Below are 20,392 nucleotides of genomic sequence, written 5' to 3'. Positions count from 1 at the left end.
TGAGATCCCCAAGCAATTCATCTTGGCATGCAGAATACCTCAGTTTCCCCTGTGACCATATCACTGTCCTCAAACCTGTTCTTGTTTTAAAAAGGAGAGAGTAATACATTGCTCTTTGGGGCAGGGACAAGCTGCAGCACCTAGCATAATGGGGCTTTGATCCCCAATTGGCACTTTTACAAACAAACATACATTTGGGCAGAAAATAGCCAGCCCAATATTGTTGCTCAGTAGCGTGGAGTGCAAACTCCGCCCCCCTCTTCCCCCAGGTCTGCTAATGTACGATGGTGTGGCCTGCAGAAAGCCCTGATGGTCCAGTCCTGGGCTTCCCACACACTGCTCCACCAAGGCACCTCACTTTCGACCTGCAGTGCCTTTTGCTGCTCCTGCCCTGGATGTCCGGGCCTTTTATTTCGTAATGATGGACTTCTGCTTGGTGCCTGTTTGATTTTGAAAAATCAGAGAGGGTGCAGAGTCGATCTGCAAGAGTGATTCAAGTTCGGGAGAACCCCTCACGATGAGAGAGTAAAGGAGCTCACCCAGGAGCAATTTCATGACAGTCTCTAAGTGCCTACACAGGAATCTCTCCGCTATGAGAGGTCTTTAATCTAGCAGACAGAGGCATCGTGGAATCCAGTGGCTGCAAGCTGAAGTCAGCTACATTCAAGCTGGGAATCAGATGCAAATTTTTAACAGTGAGGGTAATGAACCACTGCACCAGCTCCTCAAGGGACACGACGGATCCTCCTCCGCTTGGAGATCAAGCCTGGATGTCTTTCTAAATGCATGCTCTACTTCCACCACGGGGCTCCAGGTGATGCAGGAGCTCAGGTTAGAGCTCACAAGGACCCTTTCTGGCCATTGCATCTGTGGAATCTGTAAGTTTATTTCTAAGAAGGCAGCCCTCCCAGAGGTGCCTCGCCAGTAACTCCCTCATTACCTGGATATCCTCTTCCTTCTCAGGCAGGGGGCCACGGTGCATCAGAATCTGCCTCAAGGCAGCATCCCCGTGTTCACAAAACTTCTGCGCCTGCTGGTAGGTGCACTCGTGCAGAAGCTGCAGCTCGGCCAGCTCTTCCCCTTCCACCTGGCCGGTGGGGAGATGAAAGCAGAGTGAAAGGAAGAGTGATGGGGAGCACCCGGTGAGGGGGTGAGAGATCAGGGGGAGGGAGTTGGAAGGAGACAGTGCAGGAGTGGTGAAGACAGGAGAGGAGAAGAAAGCAATACAGGGATTTTAGATAAACTGGTTCAGTAACATAGTACGTGCAGGAGCAGCGCGAGTACGGGTGAGGTTCCTCTCTGCAGCAGGCAGTGCCAACCCAGCATGTCATCCCAGCCACCCGCCCCCCCAGCACTGTGTCCATTTAGTGGCTCCTCGAAAGGCTGCGACCAGCAGAAGTTGGCCTGGGTCAGCTCACTCGCGGAGGGGGCCAATCCCATGTGCACAGCACTGGTTCCTCGTTCAGCACCACCAGTGCTCATGTACGTGTACGGCCAGCGGGGGGAAGGGATGCCCTCCATGACGAACCTGGCCTGCAGCACAGAGGTGGGGGCAGCCAGTTAGGCGTTGGGTGCAAGGAGGCCAACGTGAGTGAAACGGCTGAAGTCCATTCTTGGAAACCCCAGCACGCTCTAGGCCTGGGAAGTAGAGGTTATAAAGTAGCAAGGGATGAGCCAGCAGCAGATGGCTGGAGTGAATGTAAATTCTGAGCCCCAGAAACGCACCTGGAGAGAACGTTCCCGTGCGCCAGAATTCACCGTTCTGGGGTAGCCCCATTTCAACCAGTGGTCTGCCCCCTGAATGACTGCTACTGCCCCTGCTGTGTATTTATACAGCAGCCCCACGGGCTGCTCTCACCTTCTCGTCCTCCAGGTACTCGATATCAGCAGTGTTGTAACCGTCCCTGTGTCCCCGCCTCAGCACCCGGAACCGACGCCTTCCTATCGTGTCCACCAGGGATCTCCCGTCGGCCAAGAACTCCATGTGCTGAATCTCCAACATGCAGCCGTAGTCCGCAAAACTGGAGCAGATGAGAGGGGAGTATGGGGGGGAGAGAGAGGGAGCTTAGGCGTGAGAGCAATGCGAGAGCGTCTTTCCACAAAAAAAGGAAGAAAAAGCCCCAGTAACTGGCTGGATGAAGGCCCTACACACAGAGAAGTTCCCTGTCAATCTGTAAAACCCTCCACTAAGCCACATACATCTGCAAGGGAGTGATTCCTCCAGTGTCCAGGACACTGAATTATGTCCAAGCTACGCAACCGGTGACTATGGATATATTTTACTCAGGGCTCTTGCATATCATTGCCAGAGCTCTGAGCATCTCTGACCTTTGTGACCCAGGTGGGCAGCCCACCATCTTCCTACCAGGGGAGAGGGGTTCTGCCTTTTGGAGCCTGTCAGTGCTGTTCTGAAAGGAACTAGAGGGGTGCCTCTTGGAGGATCTGTGGGGCTTCCTTTCCCCACCCTCCAAACTCCCTTCATGTGGATCATTCTCCTAACGGGGGTTTCCAACAGAAATGCTGGAAGAGCTGTAGACCACAGCACTGCTGTACCTGGCCCTAACCACTGGACCATCTTTCTTCTAGCATTGACAGTGGCCCCCCGTGGACGTCACAGGGCCCCTAGACTGACAGCTACTATTTTGGAAGATAAAGACACAGGAATTGACATGTCTACAGCAAAAAATGGGGTAGTCAATAGGTCTGAGAGGATGAAGCATGGGTAGTGGGAGGAGGGGGTCACAGATGGAGGGATGAGAATGCAGCTGCAGTTGGTGCCTTGGTCTGTGGCTCACCTCTTCCCACTCTCATACATACACATGCCAAACATCTTCGTGCCGGTCTCCTGGCACCTCCGCATCATGAGACGGTAGCGAGGTTCGAAGACGTGCAGCGGGCACGAGATGCCCGGGAAAGACATGGTGCACACAAAGATGGGGATGTTCTTGGTCAGGCTGCAGGGAAGGGGATGACAGGAAAGAAATTCTTGGTCACTGCTTTGAAACTTCACCCCTTTTCTGTGTGGACATGGCAAGAGCAGCACATGGAAAAGCACAGGACACCGAGTCTCATCAGTCTCAAGGAGTCAATTTATACTTAGCAGGACCTGGCCATTCTCACAAACCTGCTCTTTAATACTGCATTCCACCAAGAGGCAAAGGATACATGAAGAAACAATGCTCTGGCCTTGCAGAATAGTAAATCATCGCCTCAGATCATCCAGGGGGCTATAACTCTGCCAATGAAGCAGTCCAGCTGATCTGATATGGAGGCCCAGTGGAGAGAAACCCACTAACCCACCAGGTAGCAGCTTCTCAGTGGGATCCTCTCTGTTCTCTGAAGGGCCCTTTGAGACTGAAGGTCTCCCCTGTCCACATTATGGTACAGGCACGTACACTCGCTCTCCCGCCCCTCTCCCCACACACACACCCACACACGTATATTGAAGACGTTCTTTGTTTACTTTGAGAGCTCTGCCATCTCAGCCTCATGCACCATTTTCCTGTCTGCCAGCTGCGAGGGAAAGGTGGCCGCCATGATCTCCACCAGCAGCACGGTGGGGTTGTACTTCCCAGCCTTCAAATACTGGAAGAGAGAGAAAGAGAAAGTACAACCTTGGTCAAAAACATTCAGGGAAGTGCAGGGGCCCAGCTGAAGCTTGGAACTATCCCCACCCCTCATGGAGCCAAAGGCCATTTCAGATCAAAGAATGGGAAGGAGAGAGCCCACAATCTTCTTCTCCCAGTGATGTAGGCCCCTCCCATTCCAGCTATAGGAGGGTTTCCCAAAGGTGTAATAGGATTAGGTGTTATAAGAAAGGAATTGCCAGACTGGATCAGACCTATGGTCCATTTAGTCTAGTATCCTGTCTCTGACAGTGGCCAATATCAGATGCTTCAGAGGAAGCTTCAAGAAACCGCTGAGATAATCTGCTTTGTGATGGTCTCCTCTTAATCCCTGTTAGTTAGAGATTCCCTTAATCCCTGAGGCATGAAGGTTTAATCCCCTTCCATTTTTGTTAGCCTTCACTATTATAACCCTAGATGTATATAAATGTGCAGTTCCTCTGTGAATCTAGCTAAATTCTTGGCCTCCACTAGTCTTGTGGCAATGAGTTCCACAGTCTAATTGCATGTTGTGTGAAAAAGCATTATATGATCACACGTACATGAGCAGACCCAGACCCATCTGGTAGAGAACAGTGCTTGCCAACGTACAGCACAGTCCTAGTCTTATACCCTCCAAGTCTGGCCAATATTGCTTCCAGTCCTGCTGCTTTTACAGCTGGAGCGTGTTAACAGCAGTGCTCCGATCTCCCTTCTGCTCCAACCCACAGAGTCACCAGAGGCTTCCTCTTACCTCTCTCAGGCTCTGTTTGCAGAGTGGGCAGTTGGGCCTGTGGTCCAGACAGCGCTCCAGGCACTCCTTGCAGAAGGTGTGGCCGCAGGGCGTGGTCACGGGCTCAAAAAACATCCTGCAGAATCACAGGCACAAGGTTGAGCAAACTGAAGGCAGGAGGGTGGAAGAGGGGTGCGTGGAGTTACAGGCCATGATTTGGCCTTAGAAGAGCCGAAAGCCCAGGAAGGAGAGAAGCAGAGAGCAGGCCCCCCAGGTAGCTGGGTCCCAGTCTAGTTAAGGTTTCGTATGCCAGCAAAGCATGTGTGCTCTCTGGGCAGCCAGTGCGAAGGACGTGTGGGAGGCTCGCGGACGCACACTTTGAGCTGCTGCAGCCTGCACCAAAGCCAGGGCACTGCTTTGCGGGCAGCCCGCGGCAGATGGAGTTACCGCACTCCGGCTGCCACGTGACCAGGGTGTTAGGGGGCAGCGGTGCAGCACTGCGGGAGAACAGCGATCAAGTTCTATGCCGCTCACAAACCCACCAGAGGTGCATCTTGCCCGCCACTGTCTCTCTGTGGCCAGAGCTCACGAAGGACCCACCACGCTCTTAACAGCTCCAGCTGTGCCCTATGGCACCTAGGACTCACCGGCTATGCGACCTGTCAGGATGCTTTACTGGGGACCTGGCGGAGGCTGGAGCCAACGGGAGAGGAGACTGTGTTGCCGTGCTTACACCCCAGAAAGGGGACGAGCACTTTACTGGGGATCTGCTTGTTAGTTTGTTCTATGAATTGCTCTCACTGCTGGGGGGCAGGGGGGAGCTCTTAGAGCTAGAGAAGAAGGATGGCCACTGGTTAGAGCACTAGCGGACACCTGGGTTCAAGCACTGCCCTGCCACAGACCTCTTGGGTGAGTCTCATAAACCCAGAAGGGACCATTAGATCTAGTCTGACCGCCCCTGTATCACAGGCTATTAACCTGCACCCAAATCCCGCTATGTCGAGCCCAGTGACTTCACTTAAACTCAAGCATTTCAAACCTCAGGAGACTAAACTGCTGTGTACCACAAGTATCAAGTACAAGCGAGACAGAGATCCCACCGATGCCCTGCAATGGCAGGGAACTGAGTAGGTGAGACAGAGCTTTGTGATCCCAGGAGGGCAGCCAGGCCTCATTTACAGAAGAAGGTGAAAAACTCCCAAGGTCCCAGCCAGCCAGTGGGGGCAGATTCCATCCTGACCCTGACTATAGCGACCAGTTAGACCTTGAACATATAAGCCAGACCCACCAGCCAGGCATCTAAGACAGACGATTCTCTGTACCAGCTCAGAGCACTGGTCCACTCCAACCAGTATCATGTCTCTAGCTGTGACTCATCTCTGATGCTTCAGAGGAAGTTGGGGGGAAAAAGATTCAAAGTGTATGTTGGGGGTGGGGATTCCTTCCTGACCCCAGCAAGTGACTGGCTGAAGCCCTGAAGCATGAGGTTCGACAACAGTCATTATCATACTGCAGAGCTACACGTGTTATGAGCATGCTGAAGGCAATGCAGACAATCCCGTTCCCTCCATGGTCCATGAAGGAAGGGGCTGAACAGGGGGAAGCACAGACTCACAGTCAGTCTATCTGCCTCAGGTGCCCATCTGTAAAACAGGACTAACAGCCCTTCCCTCCCCCACAGGGGTGCTGGGAGGATACATAGCTTTAAGAGGGTCAGGCAGCCGGAGGCTATGGCAAATGGAACCATAGAATTACCATAGACAAAGAGAGAATTCACCCTCTGACACCTGCCCAGCACCTCCATCTTACAATGCAAGTCAGCTCTCCTGCACCTGGTGCTCACTCCCCTAACAGCCAAGCCTCCTGGCAGGCAACTGACTGTAAAGGAAACGTACAGCTGAGTATGACCAGTGTCTGGAAGACACCTGACCCCATGACACTCAGTGACTTTGCCCCAGAGCCTCACACATCACTGAACATCTCCGCTCACATGGCCATCTCCCCTTCGCCAGGAGCAGCCAGCCTAGCAGGTTATTCCCAGAACTTGCCAGCACTTGACAGTCAGCTTGCCAGGAGGCCCGAGCTCTGTGCAGCATCTTGGCTCGCACAGACCATTTCCTCTCATCGAACTGATGTCTACCCTAATGGATTAGTCACATTATTATTTTTAATCGAGGGAACTCAGGCTTAAAAAATAACCAGCCCTCGAGCTGCAGACCAGAGCTGGGTCGTCCAGAGGGATTAGCGCTTCAAGCCACTGCTCCTGGGTTCAGAGGCTGATCTGAAGTCCCAGGGTGGTCACGGGGGCATGGCTCAGGGACAAGTTGCCTGAGCGCAGTGCGGCCATAGGTCTCTGCTGAACAGAGGCCTGAGGAGGGAGCAGCAGGTTTAAGGTCAGGACTGAGGAGCCCTGGCAGAGCTGTTTGTTCAGGTCCTGTCTGTTGCTGGCCAACATATCCAAGCATAAGGCCTAGTTCTCCTCCCGTCCCTGCTGGTGGGCGTTAAGGGTAGCTCCACCGAGCCAGAGCACAGGCAGACCCAACTCAGAGAAAAGGCCGCATGTACCACTTCTCCTTGTTGCAGGGGCAAGCCATGTCCCAGATCTCCTTTCTCGCTGCTGGGAGAGGCCAGCCGTTTGTGAGGGAACATGCCCACCTTGGCCTGCTGCTTAGTTAGCTGAATGCTCCAGTGTGAAGCCTGTCTGTGATGCTGGCTTACTGCTTAATCAGAAGTATAAATCACCTTCCCCCGATCGAATCTGGGCTCCAATCGATGAAGTTAAACCACTAAAACCTCGGAGATCAGCCCCACAGCATCCCTGTGGAGTCCTGGTGATCCCACACACGCTGTCTTGTCACTGCACCTGCCTAGAGGCAGGGCAGGGGTTTCCTCTGGAGGCAACCGGGGCGGTCAGCATTAGGCAATGGAAGACGCTCCATCCCACCAGCACCGACGAAGGCCGAGCATGCTGCCTCCAGAGCGTTCCCAGCGATCTCCTCACCCAGAGAGCGCTAACGACTGGCCTATGTGACTTTCCGTAGCAGACAGCAGGGTCCCACCAAATGGCCCCAACAGCCTCTCCCCGGAGGAGGGGAGGGTCCACCCAGACATGGAGAGTAACAGATTACTTGGGACAAACCCAGGGAAGGGAGAGAGGTCATGGGCCAGCAAGAGAGTAGGGACCAAAGAGGGACATAGAGCAGAGAGCCCTGGACCAGTGCCTGCTGCTTGGAGAAGATGTTAACAGGCCAGGACGTGCTGCCCAATGGAAGCACCAATCATTGGGCTAACATTTCTCTCCTGGCTTCTCTCTCTCCGTTACAGTTTGGGCTTCTGGACACTTGTATATGCCTTGTTCCCTCCTCAAAAAACAGTCCTGGGATTAAACGACTGGTGATTTTCAGGTACATTGGGCCAAATTCACCCCTAGTTTAACTCCACCCTCCTCAGTTCATTTACAGTGGGGGTGGTACATTTCCCACGCTGCCCACTCGCTGGCTGAACCCCCCAACTCCCCACCCCGCCCCGTGTAGCTACTAGGAGCAGGGAAAGGATTAGGAGCAGCCTCAGGCCCAGGCTGCAATGTACAAACGTCTTTGTCTTCTTGTTGCGCGCACATGAGCCTTCAGGAGCGGGGAGGAGGACAGCTGGGTAACGGTTCCAGGTACTCGAAGAGTTAAGTGGATAATGAAGTTCATTTTAACACACCCTTTGGCAAGTTTCACTTGGTTTCGCTATCAACTCACTCAATCACATGGCCCCAGCCCGTTCCCTGCTCTATATTGTCCAACAAGCCAATCTGGCTGCGTGCTGTATTCTGCACCAGTTTCCTCCCCTCTGCACATTGCACACATCTGCACACAGCTCTGCCATTGCCCTCTGCTATTCCAGTTCTGGAGTTTCTCTCCAACAGAGACGCCCAATGGTCCCCAGTTAAAGAAGGCACCCCTCACTTCAGAGCCTCAGCCTACGGGTGCCTAGTGTTTTCATTACAGTGAATCACAGGAATGCTGACTCACGAGCTGGTGGTAACGGACTCTGTTATCGACATCAACGGGACCGACCACACATTGTTATCCTTGTCCTGCGCGCTTTATTGTGCGCCCCTCGTTTAGCTTTGCCTGTGCTTGGGCATGCAAAATTTAGCAGAAAGATGTGAGCAAAAGACCTGGGCCAGCAAACTGGGCCCCCCCGCTCGGCAAAAGCCCTTTGGTGACTCACCGTATGCAGAGGGAGCACTCCAGGTCAGACACGCTCAGTAGGTCCCTTAGCTCTGGCTCGAGGCGATGGCTAGATTTTGCTCCTGCTGTTTCCTCCCCGATACCTAGGAGCAGAGGAATGAGTGATGCCCTCTGAGAAACGCTTGGGGGTTTTCATAGATTTAAGAACAGAAGGAACCTCTGTGATCACCTCATCTGCCCTCCTGCAGCATACAGCCACAGGGTTTCAGCCGGGTGGATTTCAAATGTAACATTTTAGCAGGCAGTGTGGCCTGGATCTCAAGTCTAGTGAAGCAAGCGTAAGACCAGGAGCAATAATTTCTGCCCTGCCGCTGAGTGAGTCATTCTGCATGGCCTGAGTGAGTCATTTCATCCCTCTAGGTCTGTTTGCCCATTTGGAGAATGAAACTAATTCTCTGCCTCCCACGGGTGGTGTGAGGTGTAAGTCGTTACTACCCAGACAATGCTTTGAAGAGGAAAAGCCAAAGTGCCAGGTAGCGTTATCTAATTGCGTGTGTGTGTCGCGGCAGCCATCAGGCCCAAAGCTAAGGCCAAGTTCATACTTTGGAAAAACATTTTCCCCCGGTGTGTACAGGACAGGAAGTGTTTCTCACTCCGGAATGGAGGGCCTGATCCAAAGCCCCTGAAAGACATTGGGAATATTTCCACAGACTTCTGTGGGCTTCTGGTTTGAGAGCAAAGTAACTGCACTTGTCTTTTAAGCCTGTCTATGTGGAGGACACACTGTAACTGGAGCAGGCATTAACAGCCGCCTTTCTAAGTGAGAGTATGCATGGGGAAATCACCCTGCTAAATGTGCTGGAAGCACATCTGCTGGAAGAAGGGAATTCACAGTACAGATGGGATGGGATGGAATTCACAACCACATGATGCTGTACTTCCAAATACAACTCCAACCTGAATCCAAATACCAGCCAGTCCCCCCAGCCTACGAGACCAGGTGAGGGGGATAGACACTGTCCAGTTCAAGTCATGGCCTTCTGCTCTGTACTCCCTATGATGAGGAGTCTGAGAGGGTGTGACTCTAGGGTGGAGTTTGACCACATACAGTCAGAAGTCTCTGGAGTAGACTCCTCTACCCGGCTTGGTGAGGGGACACACTCTAGAGGAGACTGACAAAGCCTCATTAAGAAATGTTGGGTTTCCACAACCACTGAGACTCTTCTACTCTCCGTGAATATTAAGCCTTATCCGCCGTAGGTCCCAATGCCAAGAGAGCGGCTGCAAACTTCCCCTGCAATGGAGGACAGGGTGACACACACACTCGCGGCATTTCGATGGGCTTCCAGGTGCCTGCAAGGCCTCCTACCTAATGATCTCCCCTCTTGCCTCTCTGTCGAAGTCCCTGAGTCTTTCCTTCTCCTCAGCCACCAGGCAGGCTGCTGGGGAATTCGAGGCTCCAACTGGCTAAGTTCAGACAAAGTTTCCCCCTTCCCATCCTCCGTCTCTCTCTCTGGATCCTGGATCACAAAAAATAAAAAGTCAAGCCTGATATCCCTGCCTCTCCTGCATTCCCCATAGACACGTCTGCACTACTGAGTCACAAGAGGGAAGGATTTTCCACTCATGCTGGGCATGGGAGCTCCCAGGGAAGGATTTTACACCCACACTACAGAGGAGAAACACACACACATTACAGAGGAGAACAAAGATGCTCTCCCCTTGTTATCCAACCAGGGCACCTATCATGCATGCAGAGGATGGCCAGTGTTGTGCTTAAAACATAGGCCAACTCTCTCCAAGCTCCGCCCACTCCCTGGGTATGCCTGAACCCACACTCCCCCGTCTCCATGTCCCTCCTCAACTGGCGGGGTCTCCCAGAGAGGGTAAAGTAACAACAGGAGAGGAGCTTTCATTAAGAGAGCTGGCCTGAATTTTTCCTCACGTAAAGCTTTTCATCGAAAAATTCCCCCCCCCTTTTTTTTTCCTCGAAAAACGAAACACGGGTAGGGGGAATTTGCTGTCACATCTTTTGTTGCCTGGATCAGTTTGGAAATATTTTGCTTACCAAAAACACGGCAGGGGGGAAAAATCTGGAAAATGGGCGCGTTCTCATACCTGCCCAATCCCTTCACGAGATGCGGGGGTATCGCTTTCCCGGTGTTCAACCCGCTCTGTTCACCCCTTTGCGGTGCTGAATCTCTGCTAGCTGCAACTCCCTCCGTCTTTCCTTCACCCCCTTCCCAATCCCAGAGAAAGACACGACAGCGCTCTTGGTTACACACACACACCCCTCTGAGTGACTATCTTCACCTGATCTTTGCACCTGCTCGCATAACCATAGCGGACCCAACAGGCCTCCTCACCTGCCCATACTCTCCTGCCGCAGAGGGCCTTAGCAGAGGGCCTGCTCCTTCCTTCCCTGAGCTGGAGCTTTTAAAGTCCAGGCTGGCAGCATTCAGTAGTTCCACAACAGTGCCGGGCAGCGGGGAGTCATCCTGCGTGAGGAGCTGCAGGCAGAGGAGTCATGTCACATGTTTGGGGCAGGGAAAGCACAAAGCACACCATAAGGTGGAATGTGGATTCTAGATTGGGGTGGAAAAGTCTAAGCCTCAACGCCCTCTGTTCCCCCCCCCCCCCCCGCCTCCTCCACAACCCTATATATTCTAGAAGCTAGGCAGGACCAAACTCCAGCCATGCCTGATGGCTATAGGACAGGGTAGAGATGAAGATCCAAGCCCAATTTCTCATCTTCAAAGCCTCTGGACAGAATCCTGGATTCCTGCTGCAGTGAACCACCAGTTCTACCCATTGCCACATTAATGCTTGGGCAGTGCAGTGAGCTGGGAAGAAAGGGCGGTAGAAGAGAGCGAATACGACGGTGGTGATTAACAGCCGTGGGGACTTTGCCAACAAAACTGATACAACACGGGCAGGCGCAGTGCAAACCGCTCCACCCACAACCATGTTCCTCGCCCTGGACTCAGATGGAGGAAACGTCTCTGTGCCCATGGAAGCATGCCAGGGGTAGCAAGTGGTGCCAAAGGTCATGGTGATTTCTGTAAGGGGAGGGACGCCGGCCAAACAGGATCTGCACTGAGATCCCCCACACTCCGGGCTGGCTAGGCTGCTCTTTCTTAACCAGCCTGGGTGCAGTGCCTCCGCTAAGCATTGCCAAGGCCAGAGACTTGGAGCTGCGGCTCGAGAGGCAGTTTTCTGGACAGGAAAACTGCAAGGCTTTTGCCTGGGGAAGGTGGGGGGTGAGGGGAAGGAAGCCTGTTCATAGTTGCCCTCAGGAAGAGACTATTCCTCACTCCCACGCTGGCAGGGTTAGCAACTCGGTGGAGCAGGACGCCCAGTCTCCGGGAGGAAAGGAGCACCTCATTGCTCTATTCAAGGGCACTGAAATCCATGCCCAGATTTCTACCTCCTGGGGAAGTCGACAGGTTTAAAGTGGGGCCTGGCTCTTGGCTGAAAGGCCCTGGGGCACGCTCACCTTTTCCATCTCGCGCTGAGCGGCAGGGAAGCTGGGATTCAGTGCAAGGCAATGGTGGAACTGCAGCAAGGCGTCGGACTTCTGCCCCATCTCCAGCAGCACCTTTCCTTTCCTGAAATAGCCCTGCACAGGAGCAAAGCAAATAGGACCGAGCCATACAGATTCCCCGTCCGGATTAGTCACCAGCTGGTTGTTTTCTTTTAAAGGGAACCTCATGCCCCTGAGAGGCGCGAGCTTGGCAGCCCTAGAAACCCAAGTCCTCATTGTATCAGCTCAACAGGCAGCATTAATACAAGTTTGCCCACCAACGCAGAGCTTGCGGAACCCCCTAAAAGAAACCCCCAAATGGCCACTTCGGCTTCCCTCTGAGAAGCCCCATGAACTGAGCTATGAATCCCATGAATGTCATAAAAAGCCGTGTGTGGTGAAATGTGAACTCCGTACTGCTGCTGTCTCCATGAATCACAGAAATTACAGATGGAAAAGACAAGAAGGCAGCTAGTCCCGCTGAGCAGGACGGAATGTTTTGGAGGCTGTGTTTTTAACACACTGCCAACATGGGTACTGCATGATATGGCTGGTTTTCTATAGGATAGCGACCTACTACTGCTGCTGGCTCATAACTTTACTCTTTAAGCTCACACGCGAGTGTTTGTTCTGTGGTGCTAAAACAGGGGTCAGCAACCTTTGAGAAGTGGCGGGCCAAGTCTTCATTAATTTAAGGTTTCGCATGCCAGGAGTAAATCTTACATTTACAGGGGCCCCCGACGGGAGCCCCAGACTGGCAGCGGGGTTCAACATTCAATATTTGCAACTTGGCACTTAATTTGGTTAATGTGCTTCCAAGCAAGACACACCCGATGACTGTGTAGAGAGCAAGCGCGTGAGTTCAGAATTAGCAATGGACCATGAGCCCGGCTTGGTAACCAGCTGCACCAGGGCTGCTGGAAGGTGGTCGGATTCAAAGGTTGGATCCTCTGCACAATGAGCACGTTTTCCCATCCACTCTCTCAATCTCTGTTGCTGCTTTCTGCAAGCTGTCCCTTTCCCAGACATCCCCCAGGGACACAGGGAAGGGCCACCATGAAAGTTTTCCAAACTATAGGCCAAGGGAGGCTAGAAGAAACCCCTTAGTGGCTACTGCATTTCCCCTGCACTGCCGGGACCTGGCTTCAAATTAAGCTGAGCTGAGGGTAAGATATTTGCATCTGGGTGGAAATTTGGCAGTTTTGGAGTCCAAAGAAAATTTGTGACACTGAAAAGAAAAATCCTCTCACCTTTCTGTATAATTTGTATTAGTACAGCCATTAAAGACATAGCGCCACATGGTGCACTCCAGCCAAGCAATGCTCAGTGCAGAAAATGAGGGGACAAAGACACCTTTGTGCTCAGTCCCCAGTGTAAATTAGAGCAACCTCAAGGCTGCTGTAATTTACATCCGATTGCCCACAGCCCCCAAACCTCCAGTTCACTCCAGCCATGCTCTCTCTTTTCCTTGATGTGCCCCTGGTACACAGTGGGCTGCAAGGGAAGACAGCACAGAGCCAGCCATGCCCGCTCTTCCCATGGGGACCCACTTATGCTGAGAGTAGTCCCTCATGGGGAGATCTGGCTGCCCTTGTGTAGCTGGAGAAGTATAAAGAGGCCACAACGCCACAGAGAATCCAGCCCACATTGTGCAAACACACACAGAGAAACCAGATCTCTCCAAAACCTGGGCAAGTGAGCTCAGAAAAATCAAACGGCATGAACATTTGTCACTGTCATATTATGCAAAAGGCCATGCTACTCCCTTGCTCACAGACGCTGAACGAGGGCCAAAGAAAAAGAGGTCAGCTCCACCCGTGGTGAACAAGAGCCTGTGTCATAAAGAAACCATGGGCCCATAGTCTGGCATAATCAGCCAGCTCAGTTTAAGCAGGCAGGCTGGAGACCGAGCTGCCTTTCCCCTTCAAGGTCTGGCCTGAAATCTCTAGCAGGGCGCTGGAGGTGGGAGGGAGCCATGCATATATCTCCTTTTATACTGGGCTTGTCTAGCAAACGTCCTGTTGTACCTGGCCTGTGGGGGGAAAGCCAAGAAGAAAGCACCTACTTCCAGCATTTAGTGAGCCACAGAGATCTCACCATAGAGAAAACAACTCTATTTTGCCTGGCAACATACAAGGGAACAACAGCTGTGCCAGCGGTAACAAAATATGGCCTGGTCTCCTTGTGCCTTTGCAACACTAATTATATAAGGGATGAACTTCCTGCCAAAAGCACCTTGGAAAACACCATCTGATTTCCCAAGAGAAGGGATGAGGGAAGGGTTCCCACCTGTGAATGTCTGTCCTCAAAGGCTCGATAGTTTACAGCATCACATGACAACACAGAGGCGTCGCATTGTGGTGGAGCATTGCAATGCACAAAACAAATGGTGTGCGCTTGATAGTCTAGCAAGTTAAAGCCTGATCCAATGCCCATTAGAGTCAATGGAAAGAGTCTCAATTTTTATAACAGGCATTGGATCAGGCCCTAAGACTCATGGGATGCTGATCTGCCCATGGATTTCAGGAAGAGTGGCCAAAAGGCAAAGCACCCTGAGCTGGAGGGGGGAAGAGGTTTAATGGAGAAGACCCTCTAAAACTGCAGCAGCTGGAGAAGGGGAGGGATAGCTCAGTGACTTGAGCATTGGCCTGCTAAACCCAGAGTTGTGAGTTCAATCCTTGAGGGGGCCATTTAGGGATTTGGGGCAAAAATTGGGGATTGGTCCTGCTTTGAGCAGGGGTTGGACTAGATGACCTCCTGAGGTCCATTCCAACCCTGATATTCTGAGAGTTCTGAGTCCCAGAGCTGAATCCTCGTGCACCAGCAGATAAGTTGCTAGGTGCGTCCTGTTTCATAACAGATTCAAATTTTGCTCTTAAATATTTGTAGGACCCCCTCCCCATCTCCTTTGGACAGCTCTAACTCTCTCCAGGGCAGGGCAGGGGTCCGTAGAACTGTGGCAAAACAAGATCAGGGAGATGCCTGGGGCCAAATGAAGCCCTCTGGAGAAGCGGGGAGGGAGAGCTCGCCAGCATTTTTAACCCCCTATTTAGAGTTCTAACCGTCCCAGGAATGAAATCCCCCTGTCCCTGTGAGCAGACGGCTACAGTCCCACAGCTCAAGCTCAACATTTTGCACCACGTTTTGTTTCAAGGAGCCCTTGTAGCCCACAGCAAGTGCCCCATCCACCTTCTTGTAGCAGAACAAACCCACTAGCCACGCACTGACACACCTCAAACTCTTCTGGCTCACTCCGGCACACCACCTCCAAATCCTCCAGCGCCTCTGAATACTGCTGCAGGGCCACATACACCTCCGACCGGCACAGCCTCAGCGAAACATCATCAGGAGCTGCAGGCAGAAGCCCTCAGTGCTGTTAATACAATGTCTGCACTCAGGATCTCCTATACACGGCAAACCACATTCTGACCTAGTGCAAACAGGTGCAAGTCCTATGGAAATCTCCTGGACAAACGCAGCTGGGAGGAAGGGGGGAGTACAACCTCAGAAAACAGGTGTCAGGGGTAAGTAGTGTAACTTGCACTGACTTGGCATTGGATGGACAAGGCAAAATAAGCATAGCTTGCACATCGGAGCGTGGAGGAGAGGGTGTAGAAGGAAAGCCAGCCAACAGGATAAAACAGTTGTGACAACTGTTTTGCACACTCATTGTATGCCAAATTGGTGAGACTTGCACTATGTTATCACATACACTTGCATTTGCATTCTGATCAACTTATGCCATGATTCTGTCACCACTAAATTCACACTGTTGGCCCTAATTATTTTTTGTTAATGACTTAATTTCAGGCCAGGATGCAGAAGAGTCCGTAAGGCAATGAATATGCAGGTTAGCACTCTCAGAGTAGAATATTCACATCAGACACATGACTAAGAGATCTTATCCAGCTAACTAGATGATCCAGTCTGACGTGAGTCACAGATGTCAATATTTTATAACAGGAACTGGTAATGCAAAAGCAGGCTACGATTAAACTAGAGTTGGTCAACAAAGCTAAAGACTCTATAATTCCAGACCTTAATTCATGAAAACTCTGAAATTTTCAAAGCTGTTTTAATTCTGCTGGGTTTCAAAATGGGCCCGGTTTTTCATTTTTGATCCACAAATATTTACAAGGATTTCTTTTATCTGCATTACTATATTCCCATGGTTTGGAAATTTCTCAAAAATGATTTTTTTTTCAATTTTGAAATAGACACTTTTCATTTAGGGTGTACTTCTGATTTTTTGCAGAAGCCTGGCGCATGGTGAATTGGTCCGATCCAGAGTGGTACAAGCGTCAAAAACAAAAGAAAACAAACTGAAAACTGATCAGTAAAAAATGAAAATGATACATAAAACATGAAGAAAACTGTTTTTCAACTGAAAGTTTTTGACCAGTTCTACTTACTTAGGGTATCCCAAGTAAACTACCCACCCGTAGAATAATGAATCATGTTTATTATCGTAATGCCTAAGGACCAGCAAAGATTGGGGCCCCACTGTGCTTGGTGCTGTAAAAACACAGAGTAAGAGACAATCTCTCTCCCGAATAGATGAGCCAGACACAGGCTATGGGAAAAGGACAGAATAACAAGCAGAGCAATCAATTACAAATCAGACTGCTTAGAGACAGGGAATCAGAGCTTCCATTTCATCTAGTCCCTTTCCTTGCTAATGCTGAACTGCTCCCTGGTTTTTAATCTCAGTTGCTTGGTGTAATAAGGCTGAATCACAGCCAGCATCCCTTCAGAGACTATTCAACAATCTACGAAACCTAGGGATTCCCCTTTCCCACCCCAAATATCCAGGCTTCAATTTCCCTTCATTCCAATTTATCCTGATGTACCCAATCTCTTAGCAAGACCTCAACTGAGTGGAATCTGACCATGCATATTAGAGCTGCCTTTCAAGAACAGGACCTTTGGTTCAAGGTTGGTGGGGGGGGGGGGGGAAGGGGCTGTTCTCCAGACATCCAGGAGCAGTCTTTTGGGACACAGCTGTGCTTCTGTGGCTGGAGAAAGAATATAAATAGTCCCTGTGGTGGGCTGTTGCCATAGAAGGCCCAGGGGTGTGAGTCACTGAGCGATGCTGCTGTGAGACATTACAAAACAACATTTTGGCTGAGGACCCATAGGCTGCAGGGACACTAGACAGCCTCTGAATCCGTCTGACCAAGTGTTTGCGATTTCCATGTCAAGGAAGATGGATGGAGGAGGAATATGGAACAAAGAGAGGGAATCTGTATCCCTTATTGGCCAGATTCCCAGCTGGTGTAAATCAGCATAAATTCAATGCATCTACACCAATTTACACCTGCTGAGGTTCTGGCTCTATGTTTTCAAGTATAAATTTAGACTGAGATTCCCCAAAGCAGCCTACGGGAGCGAGGACTTCAGTTCTCAATGACAGATTAATAGCAGCTGGGCACCTTTGAAGTTCCCCGCTTTAGTACCAACGAAAGGTGCCGTAGTGCCAGTTCTACAGACCTCTGCTAGCTCCTGGACAGACGCTTACACTGGGCCTCATCCACTGACCTGGTGGGATCACCTCTAACGTTTGCCTTTCTTCCAGCACTTCCACTGTGGATTCCAGGGGGACTGCTGATGTCACATGGCCACTCGTTCACTAACACCCCCAATTCTAATTTCATAGAGGTTACCGGATAAGCATAAGATGATATTACTTTCAGACCCTACTGACCTAGGCTGGATTTCAGCCGATGACTTGTAGCTAAAAGGCTCCCTGGGTCAACCGGTCATACCATGTATTAATTTGCAGAGGGGGCCACCTATCCCCCAATGTGCTGGTAATTTTCCTGGCCAAGCAGTCTGTCTATGAATATTTTCTCTCTTTCAGGTTTCAGAGTAGCAGCCGTGTTAGTCTGTATTCACAAAAAGAAAAGGAGTACTTGTGGCACCTTAGAGACTCACCAATTTATTTGAGCGTAAGCTTTCGTGAGCTACAGCTGAATGCATCCGATGAAGTGAGCTGTAGCTCACAAAAGCTTATGCTCAAATAAATTGGTTAGTCTCTAGGGTGCCACAAGTCCTCCTTTTCTTTTTCGCTCTTTCAGTCACTCCTCGTGAGAATGTTACATGACTGCTGATGGGTACAAGCTTAATCAATGAGAAAGCCTGGCTGTGAACCCCCTGCCCGTCTCTGTACTCCACAGCTGGTGATGCACAGCAGATTAGAGAGAGAAAATACCCCTGCACTAATTACACTGCTGGCTCTCCAGCACTCCCAGGAAGGCTCATCTCCCCGACCACTCCAGATTCTAACTTCGGAATGTGAGGAAAGGCCAGCTCGATAACATCGCCTCCGTGTTTGTGCTGGGGAAGCCGTCACCCTGCAGGGGGTTTACTCGGGTGGGTTTCGTTTGGGCTGCCCTGGTGCGTTAAAGTGAGAGCTTGACAGCAGCGACCCAGAACCAAGCTATAACAAGGGCAGGTGCGGTGCCATCCTTCTGAGTGAACATAAACGCAGTGGCCAGGCATCCACCTCTGGAAATTCATTTGTGGACAAAGAATAGTCTTGAGAAAAGAAGACAGAGGAGGGAACTGATGACAGTCTTCATATGTGTGAAGGGCTGTTCTAAGGAGGATGGTGATCAAATGTTCTCCATGTCCACTGAAGGCAGGATAAGAAGTGATGTTAATCTGCAGCTTCAGGTTAGGTATTAGGAAAACTTTCTAACTATAAAGGTAGTTAAGTTCTGGAATAGGCATCCACGAGAGGTTGTAAAATCCCCATCATGGCAAGATTTTAAGAATAGGTTAGAGAGGGATGGTCTGGGTTTATTTGGCCCTGCCTTAGTACAGGAAGCTGGACTTGACGACTTCTCGAGGTCCCTTCCAGTCCTACATTTCGGTGATTCTATGATTTTATGACTAAGGGGGGCAAAAATCTGCTGCTTGATGTGAGTGTTAAACTCCCACTCTAAGCTCTAAGAAAACTCAGCCAAGGACTGCTCTGTAGCCAAAGAGGAAAAGGGCCTTGGGCTAAAATTGAGCAACAAACTGGAAACGCTTTCCAAGCAGTTATAGTAATTTAACTACAGATAAGAGATTCTAGCAAAACCGCTCTGAAGAAGACACGCTGCTGAAATGTTAGCAGCACTCTCTTCTCCATAATAAAACAATCGTAAGCGCTCTGAACATATGCTCTGGTGGATTGCTCTGTATAAGCCTGAGGGTATTTGGGGTGTGCAGCGGATTTGGGCTTGGTTTGCTAGGTACGTTTCCCAAGCACACAACACTGCCAGTGTACCTGAATCCTCTGCCGTTCCAGGCCTAGGCTCCGATGCAGTTCTGCCAATGAGCCGCAGTCCTGGCGGGCAGACAGCTGTGACTGTGATGGCCAATGAGACTATTTATTCATGCAAACATACCTGTCTTTACTGTAACCTTGCCCACATCCCCATGTGTCTCTTTATCCACCTGTTTCAGAGTAACAGCCATGTTAGTCTGTATTCGCAAAAAGAAAAGGAGTACTTGTGGCACCTTAGAGACTAACCAATTTATTTGAGCATAAGCTTTCGTGAGCTTCAGCTCACTTCATCGGATGCACCTGTTGTGTCTTGTCATAATCCTGGAGAATGAGCTCTCTGGAGTAGCAGTTGCCTTTCCTTACTTATCTGCTTGGTGCCTAGCACAACGGGGCTCTGATCTCTGACTGGGTCTCCTCTCCTGGGTGATAGTACTATATATATAATAGAAGGAGATGCAGCCCCTCCTCCCAATGCTAGTCTTTGAGCCAGGACTGCCAACCAAACTGAGCTGTGCAGTGTGTTTTGTTAAGAGGAGAAATGGAAACCACGGTGAAATCACAACTCATTTTTCATTTGGGGTCTGAGCGGAGCTCAGAATCCAGAGGGGAAGAGCTAGGGTGTGACTATTTTGCACTACTTCACCTGTCCCCTTCATGTGTGTGTAAAGACAGAATGCCATGGCCATTAGTATTCACAGGTTTAATGATGCCTACAGATCGGGTTTATTTGCCACGTGCACCGAGACACATGTGAACTTGAGCTTGCGGGGGAAAGTTCAAGATCTGGCTAGATGTTCTTTTTGTGAATGTTCTGTTTTACGTCTGTGGCTGTTGCCTAATGGTATTTCATAATCTTGATTGCCACTATAAGTTAAGGAGAGGTCCACAATTCCCACTGATACACTAGCTCATTGGCAAAAGTGACATAAGGCAACTGATGGATTAACAAACCACTGCCTTTGGTTAACTGCAAAGTGCTTTTGCATTTCCCTTGAAAATAACACAATTTTTTAAAACGTTGTTTATAGACAGGCAGTATCCATAACCAAGATGGGAAGTTCTTCTGGGCAGGGATTG

The 20,392-nt window shown here is 50.7% G+C and overlaps 1 protein-coding gene across 4 annotated transcripts in view; it reads right to left on the bottom strand.

The window, feature by feature from the left end:
• Positions 1-20,392, bottom strand: part of LOC102944512 (LON peptidase N-terminal domain and RING finger protein 1) — a 77,047-nt gene that overhangs the window by 54,035 nt on the left and 2,620 nt on the right. For 3 of the 4 annotated variants that reach the window (XM_043552718.1, XM_043552717.1, XM_043552719.1), the window contains exons 2-10: positions 15,275-15,393; positions 12,016-12,138; positions 10,886-11,029; positions 9,889-10,039; positions 8,560-8,662; positions 4,360-4,474; positions 3,464-3,585; positions 2,796-2,954; positions 1,859-2,021 (exon numbers count right to left, since the gene is read on the bottom strand). In XM_043552718.1, coding sequence (XP_043408653.1) covers positions 1,859-2,021; positions 2,796-2,954; positions 3,464-3,585; positions 4,360-4,474; positions 8,560-8,662; positions 9,889-10,039; positions 10,886-11,029; positions 12,016-12,138; positions 15,275-15,393 — 1,199 coding nt within the window. Of the gene's footprint in view, positions 1-940; positions 1,088-1,858; positions 2,022-2,795; positions 2,955-3,463; positions 3,586-4,359; positions 4,475-8,559; positions 8,663-9,888; positions 10,040-10,885; positions 11,030-12,015; positions 12,139-15,274; positions 15,394-20,392 lie in introns of all 4 variants that reach the window. The other variant, XM_007058424.4, reaches the window with a different exon arrangement.

The sequence above is a fragment of the Chelonia mydas genome, chromosome 8 (assembly GCF_015237465.2).
Source record: "Chelonia mydas isolate rCheMyd1 chromosome 8, rCheMyd1.pri.v2, whole genome shotgun sequence".
Classification (NCBI taxonomy): Eukaryota; Metazoa; Chordata; order Testudines; family Cheloniidae; genus Chelonia; species Chelonia mydas.
This window is presented reverse-complemented; position numbering and strand designations above follow the sequence as displayed.